At 34.5% G+C, this 21,286-nt stretch overlaps 1 protein-coding gene across 3 annotated transcripts; it reads left to right on the forward strand.

Moving 5' to 3' along the window:
• Positions 1–6,987: 6,987 nt before the first annotated feature.
• Positions 6,988–20,670, forward strand: LOC106078758 (kelch-like protein 15). 3 transcript variants are annotated; one of them, XM_013239764.2, is made up of 7 exons: positions 6,988–7,029; positions 9,518–9,671; positions 10,783–10,860; positions 12,160–12,354; positions 13,002–13,267; positions 15,376–15,569; positions 15,920–20,670. In XM_013239764.2, exons 2-7 carry the CDS (start codon positions 9,561–9,563, stop codon positions 16,852–16,854), a joined length of 1,779 nt encoding a protein of 592 aa, XP_013095218.2. In that variant the 5' UTR covers positions 6,988–7,029; positions 9,518–9,560; the 3' UTR covers positions 16,855–20,670. The 3 variants fall into 3 exon arrangements, with proteins under 3 accessions (XP_013095218.2, XP_013095217.2, XP_055883639.1); XM_013239763.2 differs by lacking the exon at positions 6,988–7,029 and adding an exon at positions 7,038–7,671; XM_056027664.1 differs by lacking the exon at positions 6,988–7,029 and adding an exon at positions 8,299–8,363.
• The last annotated feature ends 616 nt before the right edge of the window (positions 20,671–21,286 follow it).

Genomic DNA, 21,286 nt, shown 5'->3' on the forward strand with positions numbered 1-21,286 from the left:
GAAGTAGGAAAAAGAGTAGGCCTCAAAATAAACCACCAAAAAACTAAAGTACTTAAAGTAAACAATAAACAAAGTGGAGACATAGTATTGGATTCTCAGACAATAGACCAAGTAGAAAATTTTATATACCTTGGGAGTGTAGTCAGTATATCAGGTGGAACAGATGAAGACATTAAACGCCGTATAAATCTAGCACGTCAGACATTTACACAGCTAAAACCAACCTGGAAATCTCCTTACATCTCAAACAAGACTAAACTAAGAATCTTTAATTCTAATGTCAAGGCTGTCCTACTGTATGGTTCTGAAACATGGAGAACAACTGAAGCCACAACAAAAAAAATACAGACCTTCATCAACAGATGCCTGAGAAATATCCTAAAAATACACTGGTATGACAAAGTAGAAAACACCAAACTGTGGGAGATGAGTGGACAGAAAAATATAGAAGTGCAGATCTTAGAGAGGAAGTGGAGATGGATTGGTCACACCCTTAGAAAAGATACCAGCAACAGAGCTAGGCAGGCCATAGAGTGGAACCCCCAGGGAACAAGACGCAGAGGAAGACCAAAAAGAACATGGCGACGCAGTGTACTTGAAGAAGCAGAGAAGACCGGGAAGAGCTGGGACACCATCAAAAAGCTAGCAAGAGACCGTGGAGAGTGGCGTGTTTATGTCGAGGCCCTATGTTCCATGAGGAACTCAAAGGAATGATGATGATGATGATGAACCTGGATCTCACCTGATGAAAACACCCAGAATCAAATAGATCATATACTTACAGATAAGAGACATGGATCTGATATACTAGATGTAATAAGTTTCAGAGGAGCAGATACTGAATCAAACTCCTACTAGTAAAATCCAAATTTAGACAAAGAATAAATACTCTAAACAACCACCAAAGAAAAAGAACATAACAATATGATTGTCAAAAACTTCCAAAAAACCCACTTGTGGCAGAAACGTATGAGTCGCACTCCAAGCACAACTAACAACATTGGAAAAGGACAATGTAAACGATAACGTAAATGACCGATAGGAGAAAATAAAACATACTATTAAAAGAGCATCTTAGAGGAAGTCGGATTTAAGCAGAACAACAGGAGGACTTGAACGGTATGGTGATGAATGCAGACAAATTATAGAAGAGAAAAACAACGCTCGGATGATAATGCTATATAGAGAAACCAGAGACACTAGACAGCAATACAATGAAGCAAGAAGAAAGGCCACAAAAGTTGTGAGAAAGAAAAAAACGGGAATGGGGAAAATCCAAGATCACTCACACTGAAGACTTAGCAAGAGAGGATGATGTGAGAGGAATGTACATGAAAATTGAAGATGAAAAGTTTGGATTTCAAGCTAGATCACAGAACAGAGCTGGTGAGCTCATCACAGAAAACGGCAGGGTAATTGAGCGATGAGCTGATTACTTTGAAGAGTTCCTAAATATTAACTGATGATGGAGACAATAGAGAATATGAAACGTCCCAGGGAGGATCAGATCCCCTAGTAACCCCCTCCCCCAACACTGAATGAAACATTAGAAATACATAGAACGATGAAGAAGAACAAATCACCAGGAGAGGATCAAATTAACAGCAGAACTAATTAAATATGGAGGGAAATACCTACATTCCCAAATACACGGACTGATATAAAGAGTTTGGGAAGAAGTAACACCAACTGATTGGGAAACAGCACTTATAACCCCAATAGACACGGACTGATATAAAGAGTTTGGGAAGAAGTAACACCAACTGATTGGGAAACAGCCCATATAACCCAAATAGACACGGACTGATATAAAGAGTTTGGGAAGAAGTAACACCAACTGATTGGGAAACAGCCCATATAACCCCAATACACACACAAAAAGGATCCAAACTAAAGTTTTATTATTACAGAGGAATCTCTCTCTTGAGTGTAACGTACAAGATACTAACTAAGCTTATTACTAAGAGACAGGGAAAAGAAGAAGAGGCAGACAGAAAAAGCGATGGGAGGACAACATTAAAGAATGGACAGGCCTGCCATTGAGAGAGGTTCTAAACAAGGCAAAAAAAAAGGGAGGAATGGAGAAAGACGGTCGACAAATCTTGCCTGGTGCCCCAACGGTCCAACAGACTAAGGGATAGGTAAAGGTAAAGACTAAGAGACTTGGAAAGTATGCCAATGTGGTTTTAGACCTAATAGATCCACAATTGACCCCATTCACCAATCGTAAACAAACAACATTTAGTCACGTGATCATATTGATACAACAACGGAAAAAACTGTCACGTGACAGCCACTGTGTATTAAAATTAGATCGTACTTTGTATAGAAGAGATAGAGAACCACGTGGCAAAAGGTTGTTTGTTTACGATTGGTGAATGAGGTCCATTTATCACATTTTCACACTAAGATGTATACTCGAGAAATGCTATGGATACAGTATACCAGTACACCAACTCTACATAGACTATAAAATGGCATATGACAACATCAGAAGGAAATATCTATATCAAACACTACAGGATTTGGGAATACCCAACAAACTGACAAGACTTATACATATGACATTAAACAACTCAAAAAGTAAAGTCATAATACAGTCATTATTCACGGGAATTTAGGATTAAACGAGGACCCAAGGAAACTCATTTTCAAGCTTTTCAATCTGACTCTGAAAAAAGTAATAAGGAGTATACAAATAAACACAAGGGGAGCAATTACTGACTACTTCAGAAGAGAAAACACAGGTCCCCAACTAACAGGAGCAATATACAGCCAACCTTCACAATATCTCGCATATGCAAATGAGATTGCCTTACTAGAGATCTGGCTAGCATCTTGTGTGCTGTGCAACTTCACTGCTGTTTCATTAACTAATGGACCTCATTCGCCAATCGTAAACAAACAACATTCTATATATCTTCTATACAAATTATGTAACCCATAAAGGATGACATGAGATACGTATTTTTCATTGTTTTATCAATATTATGACAAGGCTAAATATATTTATTTACGATTGGTGAATGAGGTCCATTCAAACTAACCAAAATAACATTACTGTTAACAATATAAATCTGAACAAGACTTTCTACCACTGTAAATGATGCATTTATTAACACTTGGGATGTCTGCCTCGTCGATTTATCCGTCGTTACTTATCTATCTATAATACTAATCAACCTCCTTGTAAGCTATCGCCATACTGTCTTCGTCTTCGCCTATTCTTCTACGTCATTCGTTTGTCTGACTACGTCACTACTTTTACCGTTGCAAAAAACAATACACAATATATTTATCTGCCAAAACCTAACATACTCTCTAACTAAACTAGTACACTACATTAGGTAAAGATATCTCTGACATAGCTAGAGCTTTCACACAACTGGAAGCATCTCGACAGTAGGACTTGAAATAAATGACAACAAAACCAAGTAAGAGAAGATCAGGCAGAAGAACAATATATTCAAATTAATAATCACAAGTTTTAAAACGTAGAAACGTTACAATATTTAGTAAGCTTGATACATTTCAACAATGTCAAAACTCACAAAGTAGGCTGAAAGAACGACTAGCGGCAGACAACAGAGCTTTCTACAACACATACATAAAAGCAAACTTATGTCTAGGAAAACATAGAATACAATTTACAAAACCATCATCAAACCTGTAGTCATATTTGCAAGCGAAACCTGGACGCTTACTAAAATCACAAAAAAAAATCTGCTTAATACTTGGGAAAGAAAAATCCTCAAGAAAAAAAATGTATTGTGCCATACTTGAGGAAACCTGATGGAAGACTCGCACCAACCAAGAAATATACCAACTCTATGAAGACCCCTTCTATAGTGACGGAAGTAAAAAAGGAACAGATTACGTTGGGCAGGTCACCTCGAAAGAATGCCAGAAAACAGAAGACAGAAGAGCAAAGATTGTTCACCGGTAAAATCCAAAAAGCCAGGCGCCCCAAAGGCAGACCACGAGTTTGATGACGTGGAGGCAGGTCTACCACATGGAGACGTAAAGCACAGGATAGATCCAAATGGAGAGATGCGCTAAAGCAGGTCGGGGCCCTCCATGAGCTGTAGCGCCACTGAGATGTGCGGATGGATCTGACCGTATAGGACCGTATAATTTAAGAACGGAACTTTTGACTATCGCCACAGGAGAACCTTTACACTCTAGATGAAGTGATGCCCAATACTTTTTTACTATTTAGGGGCGGAAAGCATTTATGGTTATCCGAAATTTATTTGAAACAAATGTGTAGGCCTACTGTCAATCATTGCACAATTATTATTTTTTTTAAAGAAGCTTAACTCACTTTCTCTCTGTCCTGGATTATTTCCCCTTTCGTTTCGATCGTAAATAGCTTTCTTCAAACTTAATTATCAAGGATTAATTTAGCATCAGACAACAAAATAAAAAATGTTTCTATATTTAAAACAAACGCTTTCCTATTGTTTACTAACATCTATTTATATTTTTCTTGTACCTAAATTTATGGGCCAAATACGATTACTTTATTATTTTTATTTCTAGAGAATGTCGGAAGTAGTCATTAGGAGGGAGTGTCTTTTTAAAAAATTCTGAATAAATTTCAATTGAAAAGGGGCAAAAGACGCTAATAGTTTTGTGTGAAATGTATGTCCGTCTGTCCGTCCGGATGCATGTTAACCAATGACTTGAATTCTGACAAGTCACTGGTTTTCCTGGCTGGCTCAGGCAACCAATTTCATGCTCTAAGGGCGGAGCCAGGATTTTTTTTTGGAAGGGGGGGGGAGAGATTTTTTCTCCTCCCCCCCGCAAATATATATATATATATATATATATATGTGTGTGTGTGTGTGTGTGTGTGTGTTTGTGTGTAAGTGTGTATACGTGTGTGTGTGTGTGTGTGTGTGCATGCGTGAGTGTGTGTGTGTATGTACATAATTAATCTTTATTACATTCTTTCGGAAGTTTTTTTTTGTTGTACCCTAGAATAGGCTCTTCCTGGAGTTAATGGAAAAAATGTAGACTCCCCGCCTCCAAGCACTATTTCCGGTATTGAAAGCCAACAAAATGAATATTCAGAGGTATCTACAGTGCACTATCTTGCTATTAAAAAGTTTTATTTCAAAAACCTTATGTGTTATTCTAACTGACTTAGATCCTCCCGCGTCGTTTGGCGCATTGGGTGGCAAGCTTCTTCCACAAAAATCTTTCACTGGCAATGTCTGAAGCGGCTGAAGCCTCTTCCTACCTTCTCTGAGGACCTCCATGAAAGTGTGGGGCCAGCCAAGTTGTACTAGTTGAGCTTTCCTCTAACTGACTTAGATCCTCCCGCGTCGTTTGGCGCATTGGGTGGCAAGCTTCTTCCACAAAAATCTTTCACTGGCAATGTCTGAAGCGGCTGAAGCCTCTTCCTACCTTCTCTGAGGACCTCCATGAAAGTGTGGGGCCAGCCAAGTTGTACTAGTTGAGCTTTCCTCTAACTGACTTAGATCCTCCCGCGTCGTTTGGCGCATTGGGTGGCAAGCTTCTTCCACAAAAATCTTTCACTGGCAATGTCTGAAGCGGCTGAAGCCTCTTCCTACCTTCTCTGAGGACCTCCATGAAAGTGTGGGGCCAGCCAAGTTGTACTAGTTGAGCTTTCCTCTAACTGACTTAGATCCTCCCGCGTCGTTTGGCGCATTGGGTGGCAAGCTTCTTCCACAAAAATCTTTCACTGGCAATGTCTGAAGCGGCTGAAGCCTCTTCCTACCTTCTCTGAGGACCTCCATGAAAGTGTGGGGCCAGCCAAGTTGTACTAGTTGAGCTTTCCTCGTAATGCCCTCCGTGTCATCGCAACTCTTAATATGCGTAATTCATTTTGTTGGAGAACATGCCCCGCAAACCTCATGCGACGCTCTTTCACAACCTTCTAAGTGTCAACTCACAGTTCGGCATAGGATTTCCTTGAATGAGACCCAATCTCTATAACTGACTTCTAAAATCCGTCTTAGCTATCTTTGTTGAGCCACATTTAGTGTTTTTCAATTTCGGCAGATGACTATACACTGATTTTTATTAATGGAGCCCAGCCACTGGTAGAAATTAGTAGCCTCTCTTGGCTACGCTCTTGGAATTAGGTGACTGTAGTTTGCTTTAGATTTTATATCGAAAAGGGAAGTTTTATCGTCAAAATCATTTTTGGGGGATTTTAAACTAAAAAATCTACGCCCATATAATTTGGTGACCGTAGATTGCTTTAGAAAAAAAAAATTGAAGAGAAAGGTTTCAACCTCAAAACTCTCTGAATGGGGTATTTAAACTCAAAACTATCAGGAGGGGTTTTAAACTTTTAAAAAAGCCCTCTGGAGGAGGGGGTTTAAACTCAAAACCCCAACCTCCCCCCCCCAAGGCTACGCCCATGTATAGCACTAGGGAAGAAGGAGCATTTGTACAAATTTGACCTAGCATATGGAACGATGCATGTGCTTTTATCTTTGTGTCTTTCTGAGTATTTTAATAGGTATTGTTTTGTATTTGAAAATTATGGTTCCGTGTTTTATGTATAATTTCTACTTTACATTTTTTGAGTCTTCTATCCTGAAGGCTTTTCTAAATTTATTGATTTTTACTAAAGGTCATTGGTTAATATGCATAACGCGTAGGACGTAATCATCTTTGAAGTAACGTGTGTATTATATAAGATAAGATCCACAGTGGAGGAAGCACGCAGAAAGAGTCGTCCTGAAGAAATATACGAAACATGTAAAACAGTGTATATTTAGTCTCTATAAATATTCCTTCTTTTTCGGAATATAGGCCTACAAAAACCTTACACTCTATTATTTATTATCTAGATCGTGTCTATTGAGTTCTGATCTGTACACTCTATGCGCTTTGGGAATATAACAGATTTAGTAAGACGTCAGATTATAAAAATGCAAATCGATTATAGAATAGAAAGTAAAAATGCGAATATACTTTTTTTCCATTTAGAACTCTTTTCAGTTTAGAAAAGGATTTTGGCTGAACCATGAATGGTCTTATCAGTAGTCTGTAAGTTACTCTATAGTAAAATAGTCATAGTACTCATAGTATACTAAGAATACTATTGTAGATCTAGATCTATAGATATATTCTAGACTATAAATATAGATCTATCTATACAGTAATTGATCTAGAACATAATTGGATTTGACGAGTTTAAAAATTAAATGATTGAAATCAATAATTGATTTAATGAAATAGTCGACGACACTCGACAGTAGTCATTGAGACTCATTGGTCAAGTCGGACTCAAGTCTCATTTCATTTGAGACATTTGAGTTGATTTGAGTCAAAAGTCGTCAATAGTGACAATAGTTGGTCAATAGTCAAATAATACTGACACTCCTGACAGTGACAATAGCCTTCATTCCTTCATCAATAGGAATTATAGGGTCAATAGGGATTTATAATTATTTAATGTTGAATAGATTATATTATATATTATAGATCTAACTTGTAGTTGTACTAGATTACTACTACTAGACTTAGAGTTTGAGTTAGAGAATAGAGGTCTAGATCTATAACTATATAACTTACTAGATCTAGTCTACTAGATATCTAGAATGATCTAATTCATAAATGCTCGATTCAACTGACACTAAAGTCTGAGTCTTTAAGTTAACTTGAGATCTAACTAACTAGTCACTAGTGGTGAGTAATAATTATTAATAGATCTAATAGTAAAAAAAAATACTTAAATATTAGATCTAGATCTAGTCTAGTAAATAAAGCATAGATTCATAGATGAAATAGATCTGCTGGTAGTCTAAGACTAGACCTAGATTCTAGATCTAAATAATTGATAATTTGTAATCATAATTGAATTTTATTCTAGATCTAGAACAATTCTCAGTATCTGTGTCTGACTCTAGATTCTAGATCTATGATAGTATTTTATTTATACTTGATATATATTTCATATCCTTACATAGTCATACTGTAGTCATACTGCTAGACTTAAATCTAATACTACCAGTACTACTGTATAACTTAGTTAACTATAGACTATAGATTTATAGGTCTATTAACTTCTATAAATAATCTATAGGCCTACTAGATCTAGCTACTACTACTACTCATACTAAACTAAAGTAGTGACTCTTATTAGCCTACTAGTACTAGTGATTAATAAGAATAGACTTCTAGAATAGAGATCTGTATAATATTATAGATCTAGTCGTTATATATTACAACTAGATCTATAGTTCTATAGAAAGAATCTGATCTATAGGTCTTACTCCTTGTTACATCTCCATCCATTCTTCTGTAGCATTCACAGTACAGTGTCTTGATAGTGTAACTTACTACAGTTACACAACACTGTAACTTAGTATAATTCATCCGTAAGTTATATAAGAAGTTATTTGCTAAACTAAACATTATGATTAACAATTTATAATTGAATGAGGCATCTACTGATCTAGAATCAAGAGTCTAGATTCTATTCCATTTAAACAAGTTAAAGGTTTAGGAAATTTTAACTAAATAATTAAAATTATATATATATATCTAATTAAATTATATCTAGATTCTATACCAATAGACTAGGGGTAGAATAGATTAAAATAGATTATAGATTTAGAGTAATTAAATCTGGATTCTAGAATCTAGATTAACTTCAGCTACTCTGATTTACAAATTTTCTAGATCTACTTTCAAAATAAAATTTTGAAGATCATTTTATGCTCAATGTGAAAACTACTAAAGAAATTAATTAATTTTCATAGGGTGTAAGAAAGGAAATCAGCGTGTGGGAGAGAATATATCTTAAAAAAGTACAAACAATTAAGTACCGATATATCAACTGAGATGTAGTCTAGACTTAACATTTTCAGCGCTAATACAGACTCTGTTACTAAAAAGGCTCAACAAAGTTTACAACTATTACATAATATTTTCTTTATGAAAAAATAAAAACCTTGTTAATCTTAGCATACTAGCAGCTGTTATATTTTGAGTATCAAAATCTGAACATAAAAAAAAGTTCCATTAAGAAGTTTAAATGCTTCCAAAAATATCACATGCAAAAAGGAAGACCACATCAAACTTATATTAGAAAAGAACATCCTAAAAAGTTAAAAAAATTTGAAACATTTCTAATCATATCGCCAATTACAAAAAACAAACAGATAAAAAATCTTGGGAATAAAATCACGAAATTAAAAACTAACTTCTTTAATATGTGACCCTAACCCTATTGAGATTGTTGAATGAATGTGCATTGTATTTCATGCACTATACAAAAGTAATTTTTAGAAAATTTGTGCCAATGTGCCAAAAACTCAAAACTTGAGATTCTCCCTATATTTCAAGTGTTTATAAAATGTAATAACATCAATATACTGCATCTATAAATATTGTATAACTATATTATGTAGAATTATTTAGAATATAACCAATATGCTTAAAGCTAAATTCAATATATATAGCAGTTTTGATTGTTCTTATGATGCCGGTATCTTATATTTCAACTATGATTTTTTTTTTTTACTTTCAGTGACTAATTTTTCTTTGGTATCTTACTTTGAGGGAAGAAAACCATGGCCAGCAGTAACCCCAAAGAGCAGGAAGATATTGAGCCTTTAGAACATTTTGATCAAATTGTTATTGCACCACACAAACTCAAGTACATAAATCCAAGACACAAGAAGGTGAACATGGGATTGAGTTTATAATGTTGTATGATTATAATTTTGTCCTTAACAAAGTTTATTAAGAAAACCTTAGGTTAAATTGGAAATAAGTTTTCTTAGTATTTACTAATAGAGGAGAGATGTGGTGTCGCTCATAGTTAGATATGCAAACATTTTTTCATTCAATTGTTTTGTTAAAAATTTTACTTCTGATGTGCTTTTATCTTTAAAATATATATAGACTGATATTCATCTTTGAAATCATTGTCATATATAGACTGCAAATGGTCTGCTGAATCATGGACTCCATACACGATTAAATATTTTAAAGAAAATATGCCTGTGAATCGGTTCAAGAAAAACTGGTCGCCCCAAATGGATGTAATAAAATGGGACCTCAAATCAGTGAACATTGATACTGACCATTGGGAAGACATAGCCCTGGACCGCACTAGATAGAGAGAGACTGTGATCAAGAAAAAACTTGGGCCTCAGCTCAGGAAGAAAAGTGTGCCACCAAAGTGAAATCCAACTTAACCTGCAATATTTGTGGAAGGGAGTGTCTCTCCAAAATAAGACTGAAGGTGACCAATATTACAAATCGGGGAAGAAAAAAAGACTAAGAATAGAACCTGATCCTTCATTATTCCATAGTTTAAAAACAAATTTAGGTGATTCCTAAGGTACGGAACCTTAACCAAATCACATAGCTGAATGAGGCTTGATTGGTCAAGTACTTGGAACCTTAACCAAATCACATAGCTGAATGAGGCTTGATTGGTCAAGTCCTTGGAACCTTAACCAAATCACATAGCTGAATGAGGCTTGATTGGTCAAGTACTTGGAACCTTAACCAAATCACATAGCTGAATGAGGCTTGATTGGTCAAGTACTTGGAACCTTAACCAAATCACATAGCTGAATGAGGCTTGATTGGTCAAGTCCTTGGAACCTTAACCAAATCACATAGCTGAATGAGGCTTGATTGGTCAAGTCCTTGGAACCTTAACCAAATCACATAGCTGAATGAGGCTTGATTCGTCAAGTACTTTTTTTTTTTTTTTTAATTATATGAACCTGTTCATGAACTAATTTATGATTGACTATAAAGATTTACCTCTTGAACCAGGTCCATGCTATCATGTATGACTATAAATGTGATATTAAACTCAAAGTCTGCAATGCCAATTTTAAAGCCCACAGGGAGGTAGGTATCTTAAACCTGTCTAAAATATATTGAGATAAAATTATAAACTCTATAAACTCATAGAGTTTATGTTAAAAGTGACATCAGTCAAACATAGCTACTGTCTCTTGAAGAACTATTTTCATGAATGATCCCGTTCCAAAACATATGAAAATCCTTAAAGATAATTTGAGCCCAGTAGACCACAGTTACATCAGATCTGGACGAAGTGGTTGGCTCCTCTCCATTAAGGCTAGAACAGGAAAAAAAATTTAAAACTCCTTTATTCCACTTTCATTCTGGTTGTTTCATGGTCATGTGTCTTTACTGAGAAGTACATAGAAGCCTAATTCATAGAGCACTGGTTGTATGACCTCCTTCAGTCATGAAGCAACTATGGATCATCTCACAGAAATAAGATGAATGCCTTGGCATTATCTGTGGTGGAAAGGATGTTACTTACACAGCATTCCCCCTGCAGCTGATGGGATCGGCAAGTGTTGATAGGGTTTGGGGTCAGAGTGTCATAGGCTCTGCCAGGGTGTAGCTTGGTGTGCTGTTAACAGGTCCCTGGCTCCTGATTTTACCTATGTTTGCGTATAGCTGCAGGGCATCTGAGACTTAAATTCATGGTAGCCAGAAAGTTTAACAAGCCTGCCCGAAGCATACTGGTAAAGGCCCCAGTTATTTACCACTTTGTGAAAGCACTTCTGCTGGACCCAATATCTGAGCCACTCTTGAAGGCCAGGTGTTGGACAGGTTGTTAGAGACTATTTGAGGTGCATGCCATGGAAGCAGGTAGTAGAATTTTTATATTCATTACACCTGGCAAAAATAACCTTACAGAACTGTCATAATGCTAGTGCGTAAATATTTGTAGATGGCAGAAAAATCCTCAGTGTTGTGGCAGCATTTAAAAAATATGAAAAGAGAGTAGTTTAGTGGCATTAGCATTTTGTATTTTGTACAAAGCTTATAGCAACTCACTCTGTCTGTCTGATACACATCTTGTACACGTTATTTCTCCCATTTACCATCCTCGGCACTTTTGACAATTATTCGAAGACAATACACAAATCAATCAAATAATTAACCAATTAGTTAATTAATAAATGGTAATTATTTGTTTTATGTAGAAAAAGGTAATAAATCTTGCAGTTTTGAAATAGTGATTCTTTCCCTCATATATGATTAGTTTTTAAAAAAATTATTTTTAATACTTTGCCTGTTAGTTTTTTTTCCTGCTGATATTTAATCACTTGAAGCAATGAAATGTTTTGTAACAAATTTAATTCTTTTGTTTGTATGTACTGGTACCAGGTCCTATCTCAAGCTAGTGATTACTTCTCTGCAATGTTTAGCCATGACATGTTAGAAAAAGAGCGGGACGTCATTGAGTTGCTAGAGATTTCACCCAACGGCTTCGCTCTGCTTCTCGACTACTTCTACCATGGCCATGTAACCATTGACCAGGATTCCATTGAGGATGTTCTAGAAGCTGCCAGATTTTTTCAGGTTTTACTTTTGCTTCTTATATTAATTTTAGAAAGGTTTAAAATTTTCATGTAAGTTATTTATAAATCCAGGACATTACATAATACAGGGCTCATAGCACCTAACCTTGAAATTTTAAGAGGCCTTGATTTTTGTTATTACTTAAGGGGACAAATTCTCTACCCTATGTATTGGCTGCAGTTGCAGCTGAACTAAAAGCTGACCAGCTTACACTGCCCTTAATTTCATCCTGCTAGAATATAATTTGTTCATGCTTTGATATTTTTCATTCAATAATATTTAGCCATTGTTTTAATATTTGTTATTTCATTAATGAGATTGAGCTATTAAAAAAGGAAAATAAAATGCAGCTTCTGAAACATTAGTAAGTAAAAATAAACAACTTATTAGTAAATATTAATAAACTTTCAGTAAATATCCTGAAATTCAAAATTGCAGTCTTCACCAAAATTCGAACCCCAGACCTCTCTGTAAAGAAGTCGAGTGGTTTACTTTCAGCTAATAACATAATTCCATTTAACTGTGATCAGTATAATCAACAGACCAGCTTGACATTACTTATTTAGTGTTAATGTAGCCCAACCATAAACAAATATATAAATATTTTTTTTAAAATCTTTTTTATTTTTACTCTTGACTTTCTTCAGGTGGACTGGGTGGTAGATGTGTGCTGTGACTATTTAGTTCATCAACTCAGTATAGACAATTATCAGACTGTCTTGCAGCTTGCAGACAAATATCTACTGGGTGACCTACGTGGGGATATCTTTCGCTTCCTAGGTCAGAATGTCATCAAGCTCTCTGAGGAAGAAGACTTTTACTTGAACTTTGACTTAGAACTGTTGACCAAGTTTTTGAATGAAGATGTCTACATCGAGGCTGACGAGGAATTTGTCTTTGAACTAATTACCAAGTAGGTTGGTATATGGGTAAAAAATTATTGACATTTAAATTAATTTTATTTTCAAATGTATAGTTTAGTAAAGTTTAGTTCTTTCCAAAAAAAAATTATCACATCTTACAAACATCCATGTGTTAATTTAATATGTATGTTAATAAGTAATTGGACTTTGTGTTGGAGCTGATTTAAACTAAGCTAACTTTTTGATCTTTTGTCCTAAAATATTTCTAAAAAAATGTACTGACTACTTATGGTGTTACTCTTGTTCATCAGAAGTATTTAATTCTCATGACTATAAAAAGTTATTCTTTTTTCTGGAATGCCTATATTTTCTTTAGTTAAGGAATTCCAATAAAATAGTTTTACTGGTAAAGCTTGAATATTTAACCGATCACATTCTTATGTTTCCTTGTGGTAATTGACTACACTTTTCTGGGTGGAAAGACTTGTGTAACCTGATTTGATTCCTCCAATTTCATCTTGTACTTTTACAGTATTGGTATCTTTTCTTATCTTTATTATTTCATATGCTGTGAAGTCTTATTTGTTCTACGTTAAAAGAAGAATATATAAATATAGAAATAATTAGAAATACTAATATTTAGGCATTTATAAATATAGGAATAATCAGAAATACTAATATTTCGGCATATAGAAATATATAAATAGTTAGAAATACTAATATTTAGGCATATAGAAATATATATATATATATACAAATTATTAGAAATACAAAAATTTAGGCATATTGAAATAAAGAAATAATTAGAAATACTTGTATTTAGGTCAAAATTCCTTGTGGAACAAAGTTTTAAGTGTTGCTTTTTAAGGACTGAAAACTCAAGATGAGTTTCTATCATTTAGGAAGTTCTGGATCTTTGAAATTAAATTTAGACAATCAGTAATGCAAACCAATTAGTTCTTGGATGGGCAAAGGTAGCCTATTTATTCAAGTAAGAAAAGTTGAATCACACTTTTAAAAAAATTACTGTATTTAAGTAGGCAAAGGTAGCTCATTTATTTAAGTAGGAAAAGTTGAATCATACTTTTTAAAAATTACTTTGAATCTACTGAGTCTATCTTTGTGTGTCAATGTAAATAATATTATTTAAGTTAAATCTATAACTAATAATACTCCATGGTCAAGGAGATGTCAAAATTGTATTGGCTATGAAGACCAGCTTTTACATACATATTTTGCCACACTGCGCTGGGGAAGCCAGTATCTGCTGGCAGTCACTTTCAATTTCATTATGAAAATATGCTACATATCTTCTAGCCTGCAAAGAGTATTCTTTAAATGAAGATGAATTTGTGAAGGTAAATGTCATAGCTTATGATAAATGTGATCCACTGTGATACAATAGTCTGAGATGGCTGCACACAAAAGATAACTGTTTGTTTGCTAAATTAAAGATTCCAGTGCCTAGTCTGATAAATCTCTGGTATTTTACATCTCCATCAACAATCTTTTTCCTTTGCAACTTTTCGTGTGACTGAAAAGGCCAATCCTTGATACACAACTGCGGTCATAGGTTGAGCATCTGTAATCCCCAGGCGCTGTTGCACTTTCTCCCATCTTTCTACTTCCTTCTATTTTCAACCTCTGCAATCTGGACCCTTCCTAAGCTTGCTCTCCATGTGGATCTATCTAGTGCCTCATTTTCCCAACTGTTGGTGTTAATTTGAAGAGTTTCGTGTCCTATTTCCATACATCAGTAAAAAGTAAAGTTAAGTTCCCCTTTCAGATCTTGTGGTCTGTACGGCAGATGATGTAAAGGTCATCTGTTTCTGTGGTCTACGGTTAACGGTATCAACGACCCTCTACTTTTCCCCAACTAATTTCAGGTACCCATTAGAGCTGGGTGGACTCAGAGGCGCCCAAAGATCACGAAATTAAAAATCCCAGTCTTCACCAGGATTCGAACCCTGGACTCCAGTTCAGAAGCCAAGCGCTTAACTGCTCAGCCTCCGCACCTCCTCCATCAGTATATTATACCTTGAAAAGAGGCGACATGCGGCTCTCCTGTCTTCTGTTAGCTAAATCTATATGTAATAAAATATACAATTACTTAATGAAGATTTTACTTATTTTTCAAAAAATTTTTTCTTTCCGCTAGTTGGGTGAATGCTAAAAAAGAACAAAGGCAAGAGTTTTATCTCCCCTTGCTTCGCTTGGTGAGGTTTCCACTGATGGATATTGATAACTTAATCTCAATACAGCACAAGTTGGCTCCCTATCCTGAGATTCAAGACGCTATAGAGGAGGCCAAGTATTACAACAACAATATCCCTGCACAGAGTTTACTCAAAGGTTAGCAATGTACATTCTTAAGTTTGAGTTTTTCATTTGCGCTTAATCAAATGGTTTGTAAACTGTAATTGAGGGGGGGGGGGGTATAAATTTAGATTTTTTGTGTAGCTTTTAGGCTAAATGCTCTTCCTTCTTTTTAAAAAATCACTTTGTCGTTATAAAACATTCGATTTTGTAGAAACTATTTGTCATCTTTTTGTTTGATTTTTTTTATTCAGTAGACTTTAGTTCTATTGAGTACAACTTATTTGTTTTCAAATACTATAGTAGCCATTTTTATGAGCTTGATACTGTTTATAATTATTCTTTTCTACAAATCATTTTACTAAATGTTTACTTTCTCTTCTCAGGTAAACAGTTCAAATGCCGAGGGTCACAGCCAAGTGTTGTCATGTTGACATTTTCTCCAGATGTTTGTGCTGTCACATACCAGAACATTGCGACTGGTGTCTTGTGTCTGGAAGAACTAGCCAGCTCAGGTGCGGAGACAGAGTTTGATTCCTCGAGCATTGCTAAAGTCGGAAACTTTGTGTATCGCTCTGGTGGCTACGATGAGACTGTTTGTAGCAGTGCCACTGTGTTTCGATTTAACCCACGGTACAGGAACTGGATTCAGCTGGCCAGCATGAGTTTCCCTAGGGTTTCACATGCTATGTGCTCGTCAGAAGACAAAATCTATGTTATTGGGGGAATAAATCATACAGTTGGGGAATTTGGGGATGAAGATAACATCCTGAACTCAGTTGAAGTGTATGATGTACGAGAGAATCTATGGCAAGATCTTCCTCCTTTACCGGTAGGATCTTACAACCAAGCAGCTGCTTTTGATGACAATTGCGTTTACTTGAGTGGCGGTATAAGTGCTGACCCCTTTGACACTGTACCTATGCAGTGTTTATGGCAGTTTAACCTTGACCAAGGAAACTGGCGACCTCGTAGGGACATGCTTTACAGTAGACAGCGGCATTCGATGACGGCATTTAATGGCAAGCTGTACGTTTTTGGAGGCCTAACTCGTGTAGGGGCAGAGGGTCATGAATTTCAAGATTGTTTCAACTCTGAAGTGTACAGCATCGAGACCAACCAGTGGACAGAGCTTCAGAGAATTCCTGACACATTTGGTCAAGTCATGAAAACTGTTGGCTTTTGGAACGGTACTTTTTATCTTATGGGAAATAACTCTTTACATTATTACCAGGTGGATGAAGATAAGATGCAATATGGAGATCACATCACCATGCCTGTTCAGAAAATTGTGGTTCTTGATGTGGCATATCCTTCTTAAATTATTAAATTTAGAATTTTTTTTGTATTAGCTTATACATTATATAGAAATGTACGAGTCCCTATAAATCTATCTGCATTACTTATATAATTCAAATCAGTGTTCAAAATGATTATTTTTTGTATTATTTCTTAATAATCTATAAAAAAAAATATTTTTTTCTCCAGTATTTTAAACTTATTTTAAAAAGCACATTCCGATTGTTAAATTTTGGATATACATTAGTCAATGCCCAAAATGATTGTATTCAATGACTTCTGTAACTCCAGATGGTGAAGACATACTCATCGATTGCTTTTGATGACTATCTTTTGGACCAAATAATAACTTCATATTTCATTAATGAACTTTCAGAGAGTGAGCACAATAACCCCAATGGTTTATTTATTTATTTATTTTTTAAAAAATAATCTTACAATAATTAACATGAAAATAAAATGATTGTAGTGTTGTTGTTTTTTTAAATTGCCCGCATATTTTTATAAATTATACATCCTGTGATCAATTTAAAACTTTTTATTTTAATATTTCTGAAGTGATTTGTCTTTTACTTGATATTTTTAAATTTTATATTTCTATTTTATTTTATTCCTGACTCCACATTTGGTTTACTCTTGACTCCACATTTGATTTTATTTTACATTTTCCTGAATTTTTTAGATTTTTTTTTTTTTTGGTCTAAAAAAAAATTATTGATCTGGCACAATCTGCCATTTGATTACTTTATACTTTATTATAGAGATCTATAATGTGAAATCTCCTTTAAGCATTAGTGGACAGTAGAATGTTCTATATCAGGTATATAAAAAAAAAATTGGTTTCTTTTAGACTATTTCTATTTAAATAAGTTATTGACCTGTCGTTTGTTTCATTGAATAGATTGCATTATTACTGCCAACTGCTATATAAAATTATTAGGCAAATTATTATCAAATATTTACTGCACAGTAGAAAATATTCGATTATGGCTTAGAGAGCATTTGTCAGATTCATATACTTCATATTTGCCTTTGAACTGAGCTTAGAAATGCCAGTAGAATAGAAACCAAGCCAAGCAATGTAGTGCTGCTTGTACTTTCACACATGTATCTCTGATTATTTGTCAAAAGTTTGCATACAAATATCATTAAATTCTATGGTCAAACATAGGTTGGAAGTGCAGTAATTATTAAACAATTTATATATTATATATTTAGCTCCTCCCTCATAGTAGACAATGAGCTCAATCACATTTCCTATGAACTGGAAGATGGCTTTGAAGACTAATCTTCGCACTGAAAAGCCAACCGCACATGTGGAACAAGTAGATTGTGTTGGTTGTGTCTTTTTTTTTGTGGTGATCTGGGTTCTCTTCTGATGGTTGTCATCCTTGCCTGCTAGTTTAAAACATAACATTTACAGCTTAGCAAGGGCCAGCATTTCCCAGTCTTGGATATCGATTGCACGTTCTTTGAACATTTTGTCTTTTTGTACTATTTAAAATTGTCGATCTGTTTTAGATTCATATTCTCTTGATTTCAGTCGTTTTTTGACATAATAACCTCCAGATTGTTGTCAAGGTAACCTCCACATCTATAGTTTAGTCCATTCCAGCAAAAGTCTCTTCAGATTAGCTACTATTTCTTGTTGTTTTGTTGGCTTGTTGTGATCTCTTCCAAACCTTTTCAATCAATTTGATGTTTGGGCATTTTATTGTTAGAACTGCTGTCATAAAGACAGTTTATGTAAATTATAACATGTATTATCAAAGCTGTTCAGTTTCATTATTGTTCTTTATTTTTTTTTATTGGTGTAGGTAACAGACATCTAATATACCTTTGATTTGCTCGGATTCACTATTCACATCTGTTGTTGAAAGTTGTAAATCTATCTTGATAAAGATTTTTCTGAAATCATTATTATTCGTTCCTTGACTTTTGGTCTTTCTTTTTCATGTACTTGTGAAAGTTGAATCGTTGGGGCGCCACATAAGATCTGTTAACCCTCTTTCTAAATTCTTCTGTCTTTTGCCTAGGATAGAATTTCATTCAATGACAGGAATGTCCATTCTTTTATGTTGTCCAGCCAGCTTTTCTTTGTGCTTCTTCCACTGTACCAATTCAGAAATAGTAGAGGGAAAATCTTTTTTTTTTTAAATAATTGTAAGCTGTCACCTGAGAAAAGAAGCCAGTTATAGAAATATAATAATTTGTTTGAATATTTGATTATTAAGTAATTAAATGAGATAAACTTATTTCTAAATGATAATAAATGTTTTCTGATGTAGTAAATAAAGGAAATAATGGATTTTGTTTTGTTGTTGTGCTATGGAAGTTCTGTAACTCAGTAAGATTGCAGATGTTAGAAAACAAAAGAGTTCCTAAAATATTTCTTTAATTAATTTTTTTAATGAGAGTCTATTCAGATTTGTGGTAGTACTAATTTATTGTCTGTTTTTTTGTGAAAAAATAAAGACGGTTAGTGCAAGTAAGGAGCATTATTGACATTTAATTTTCATTGCAGATAGTTTGAGAAAGAATTTCTTGGTCAGTTGAGTTAAATGAACATCTCTAGGTCAGTGTAGATAATTTCAGAAAGAATCTCTTGGTCATTATACATTTATTTGTCATTGCAGATATCTTCGAAAAGAATCTTTTGGTCAGTAAAACTAACTGAACATATGTACACCTACTACGGGTTGCAATGATATGTTATACTAGTCTGTGACTGATGTTAACAGATTTCATTGTTACGGATATTTAAAGATTAAATCATAGTTTTGCAAGACTGGAACCAGATTTATTTTAACTAATGTGTACAGTGTTTTTAAAAATAGACCAAAAAAAATTATGATTTCCCAATGAGGCTTTTTTTGTCCCTCTAATTGTACAAACTAATGGCTAATCTCATCCAGAGAGCTTGCCGCGCATGAATAAGCATTTCTTCTTCTTCATCGTTCTCATTGTTATGTTGGAGTGTTCATATGACTAGACCAATATATGAGATGAACTGCGCAGTGGTTTCCAAATCAGGGAGCTCTCCATATAGTTTTCTTTCTATTGGGGTGATTTGGGGCCAATGTCTTATACGGGCCTCTTGGAAGAGAGAGCAATTTTGGAGGACGAGGTCGGCATTTTCTGGTGATACTCCACATGGGCAGATTTCACTGGTTCCAATTTTGAGCTTCCGGTACATGTGTTGTCGCATTCTGTTGTGTCCGGTCCTGAGTCGAAAGATTAGACGTTGGTCTTGTCGGGATAATGAATAAGCAGAATATGAACATTTTAATAATGCTATCATACCATGGGCATTCCTTAAATATATTGACTAAACTGTTGCCAAATCAGTGGTGAACTAATTTTGTAAATGAAACAATAACTGCTCATCTATCTAAACATTGCTCTACATTTTCTAAACATTTTTGCTCGAGCAACGCACTAAAACTCAGTTACAGACTGACTGACATTTGGCTGTAAAATATATTAAGCCACATAAGAATTATATTCAAATATTAAAATTGTGTTGTGGATTTATGTTTTTTTATGATTTTTCCTTGAGCTGAACAACAATTTGTTTGACACTGCTTATTATTTCTGACGAAACACAACTTCTTACATTTTTCTGCGGTCGTTTCTGTCCTTGATGTAATGAAAACTGAATAGAATTTAATTTATTGATCACTAATTTACTGTTACATTTTTGCATCATCTTTTAACTTTATGAACAATATTTTATACTTTTTTTTTCTTTTATATATAAATTTTTATCAATTTAGATCTATTATCTGACATTATTTAGTCTTTCACTTTAAAAGAATAAATTTCTGAATTATCTTCACTTGACTTTGCGCTTTACATATTTGTTTTAGATTTACACCGTGACATTTACTTATTCGTGGTATTTATATCTTTATATTTATGGATTAGTTCACTTAAAATTAAAAAAAACGAATGACAAAAATGATAGTTTTTATTTTTGTATTTTTAATTTTTGCCCTCTGCAAACACTTAAAAGTCCAGCTTAGGCGCTAATTAGCTTTAACTGACATAGAAGAGAGCATCTAGCAGCAGGTGGCTTCTGATAGAGACAGCTCTAAATTTCTTACAATGGCTGCAAGATACACATTTGAGACCAAAAGAAATGTTTATATCTGCACTGAATGTGGCAAAATATGTAGGTTTCACATAAGGCTGTGTAGCCACATGAAACACTGCACTCCTCATTAATCTTCTGACTTTAAGACAAGCTTTATTTTTATTATTATTTTGTGCAAATAATTTTTTAAAAAACAATATATAATTGCTTTAAAAAAAAAAAAAAAATAGATATTGTTCTTTAAGTGTAAGTTAAGTCCCCTTTCAGACCCTATGGTCTATTGGGCAGATGATGTTAAAGTCATCAGTTTCTTTGGTCAACGGTTAATGAGCAGGGTGTCATGTGGCCAGCACAATGA

This window comes from Biomphalaria glabrata, chromosome 4 (genome assembly GCF_947242115.1).
Source record: "Biomphalaria glabrata chromosome 4, xgBioGlab47.1, whole genome shotgun sequence".
NCBI lineage: Eukaryota > Metazoa > Mollusca > Gastropoda > Planorbidae > Biomphalaria > Biomphalaria glabrata.

Excerpts from the sequence above, each read along its gene's own strand:
- LOC106078758 (XM_013239764.2), top strand. The coding sequence starts at position 9,561 with ATGGCCAGCAGTAACCCCAAAGAGCAGGAAGATATTGAGCCTTTAGAA. Across the intron at positions 10,861-12,159 it reads ATTTTAAAGCCCACAGGGAG|GTCCTATCTCAAGCTAGTGA; the intron begins GTAGGTATCTTA and ends TACTGGTACCAG. Across the intron at positions 15,570-15,919 it reads TGCACAGAGTTTACTCAAAG|GTAAACAGTTCAAATGCCGA; the intron begins GTTAGCAATGTA and ends TTCTCTTCTCAG.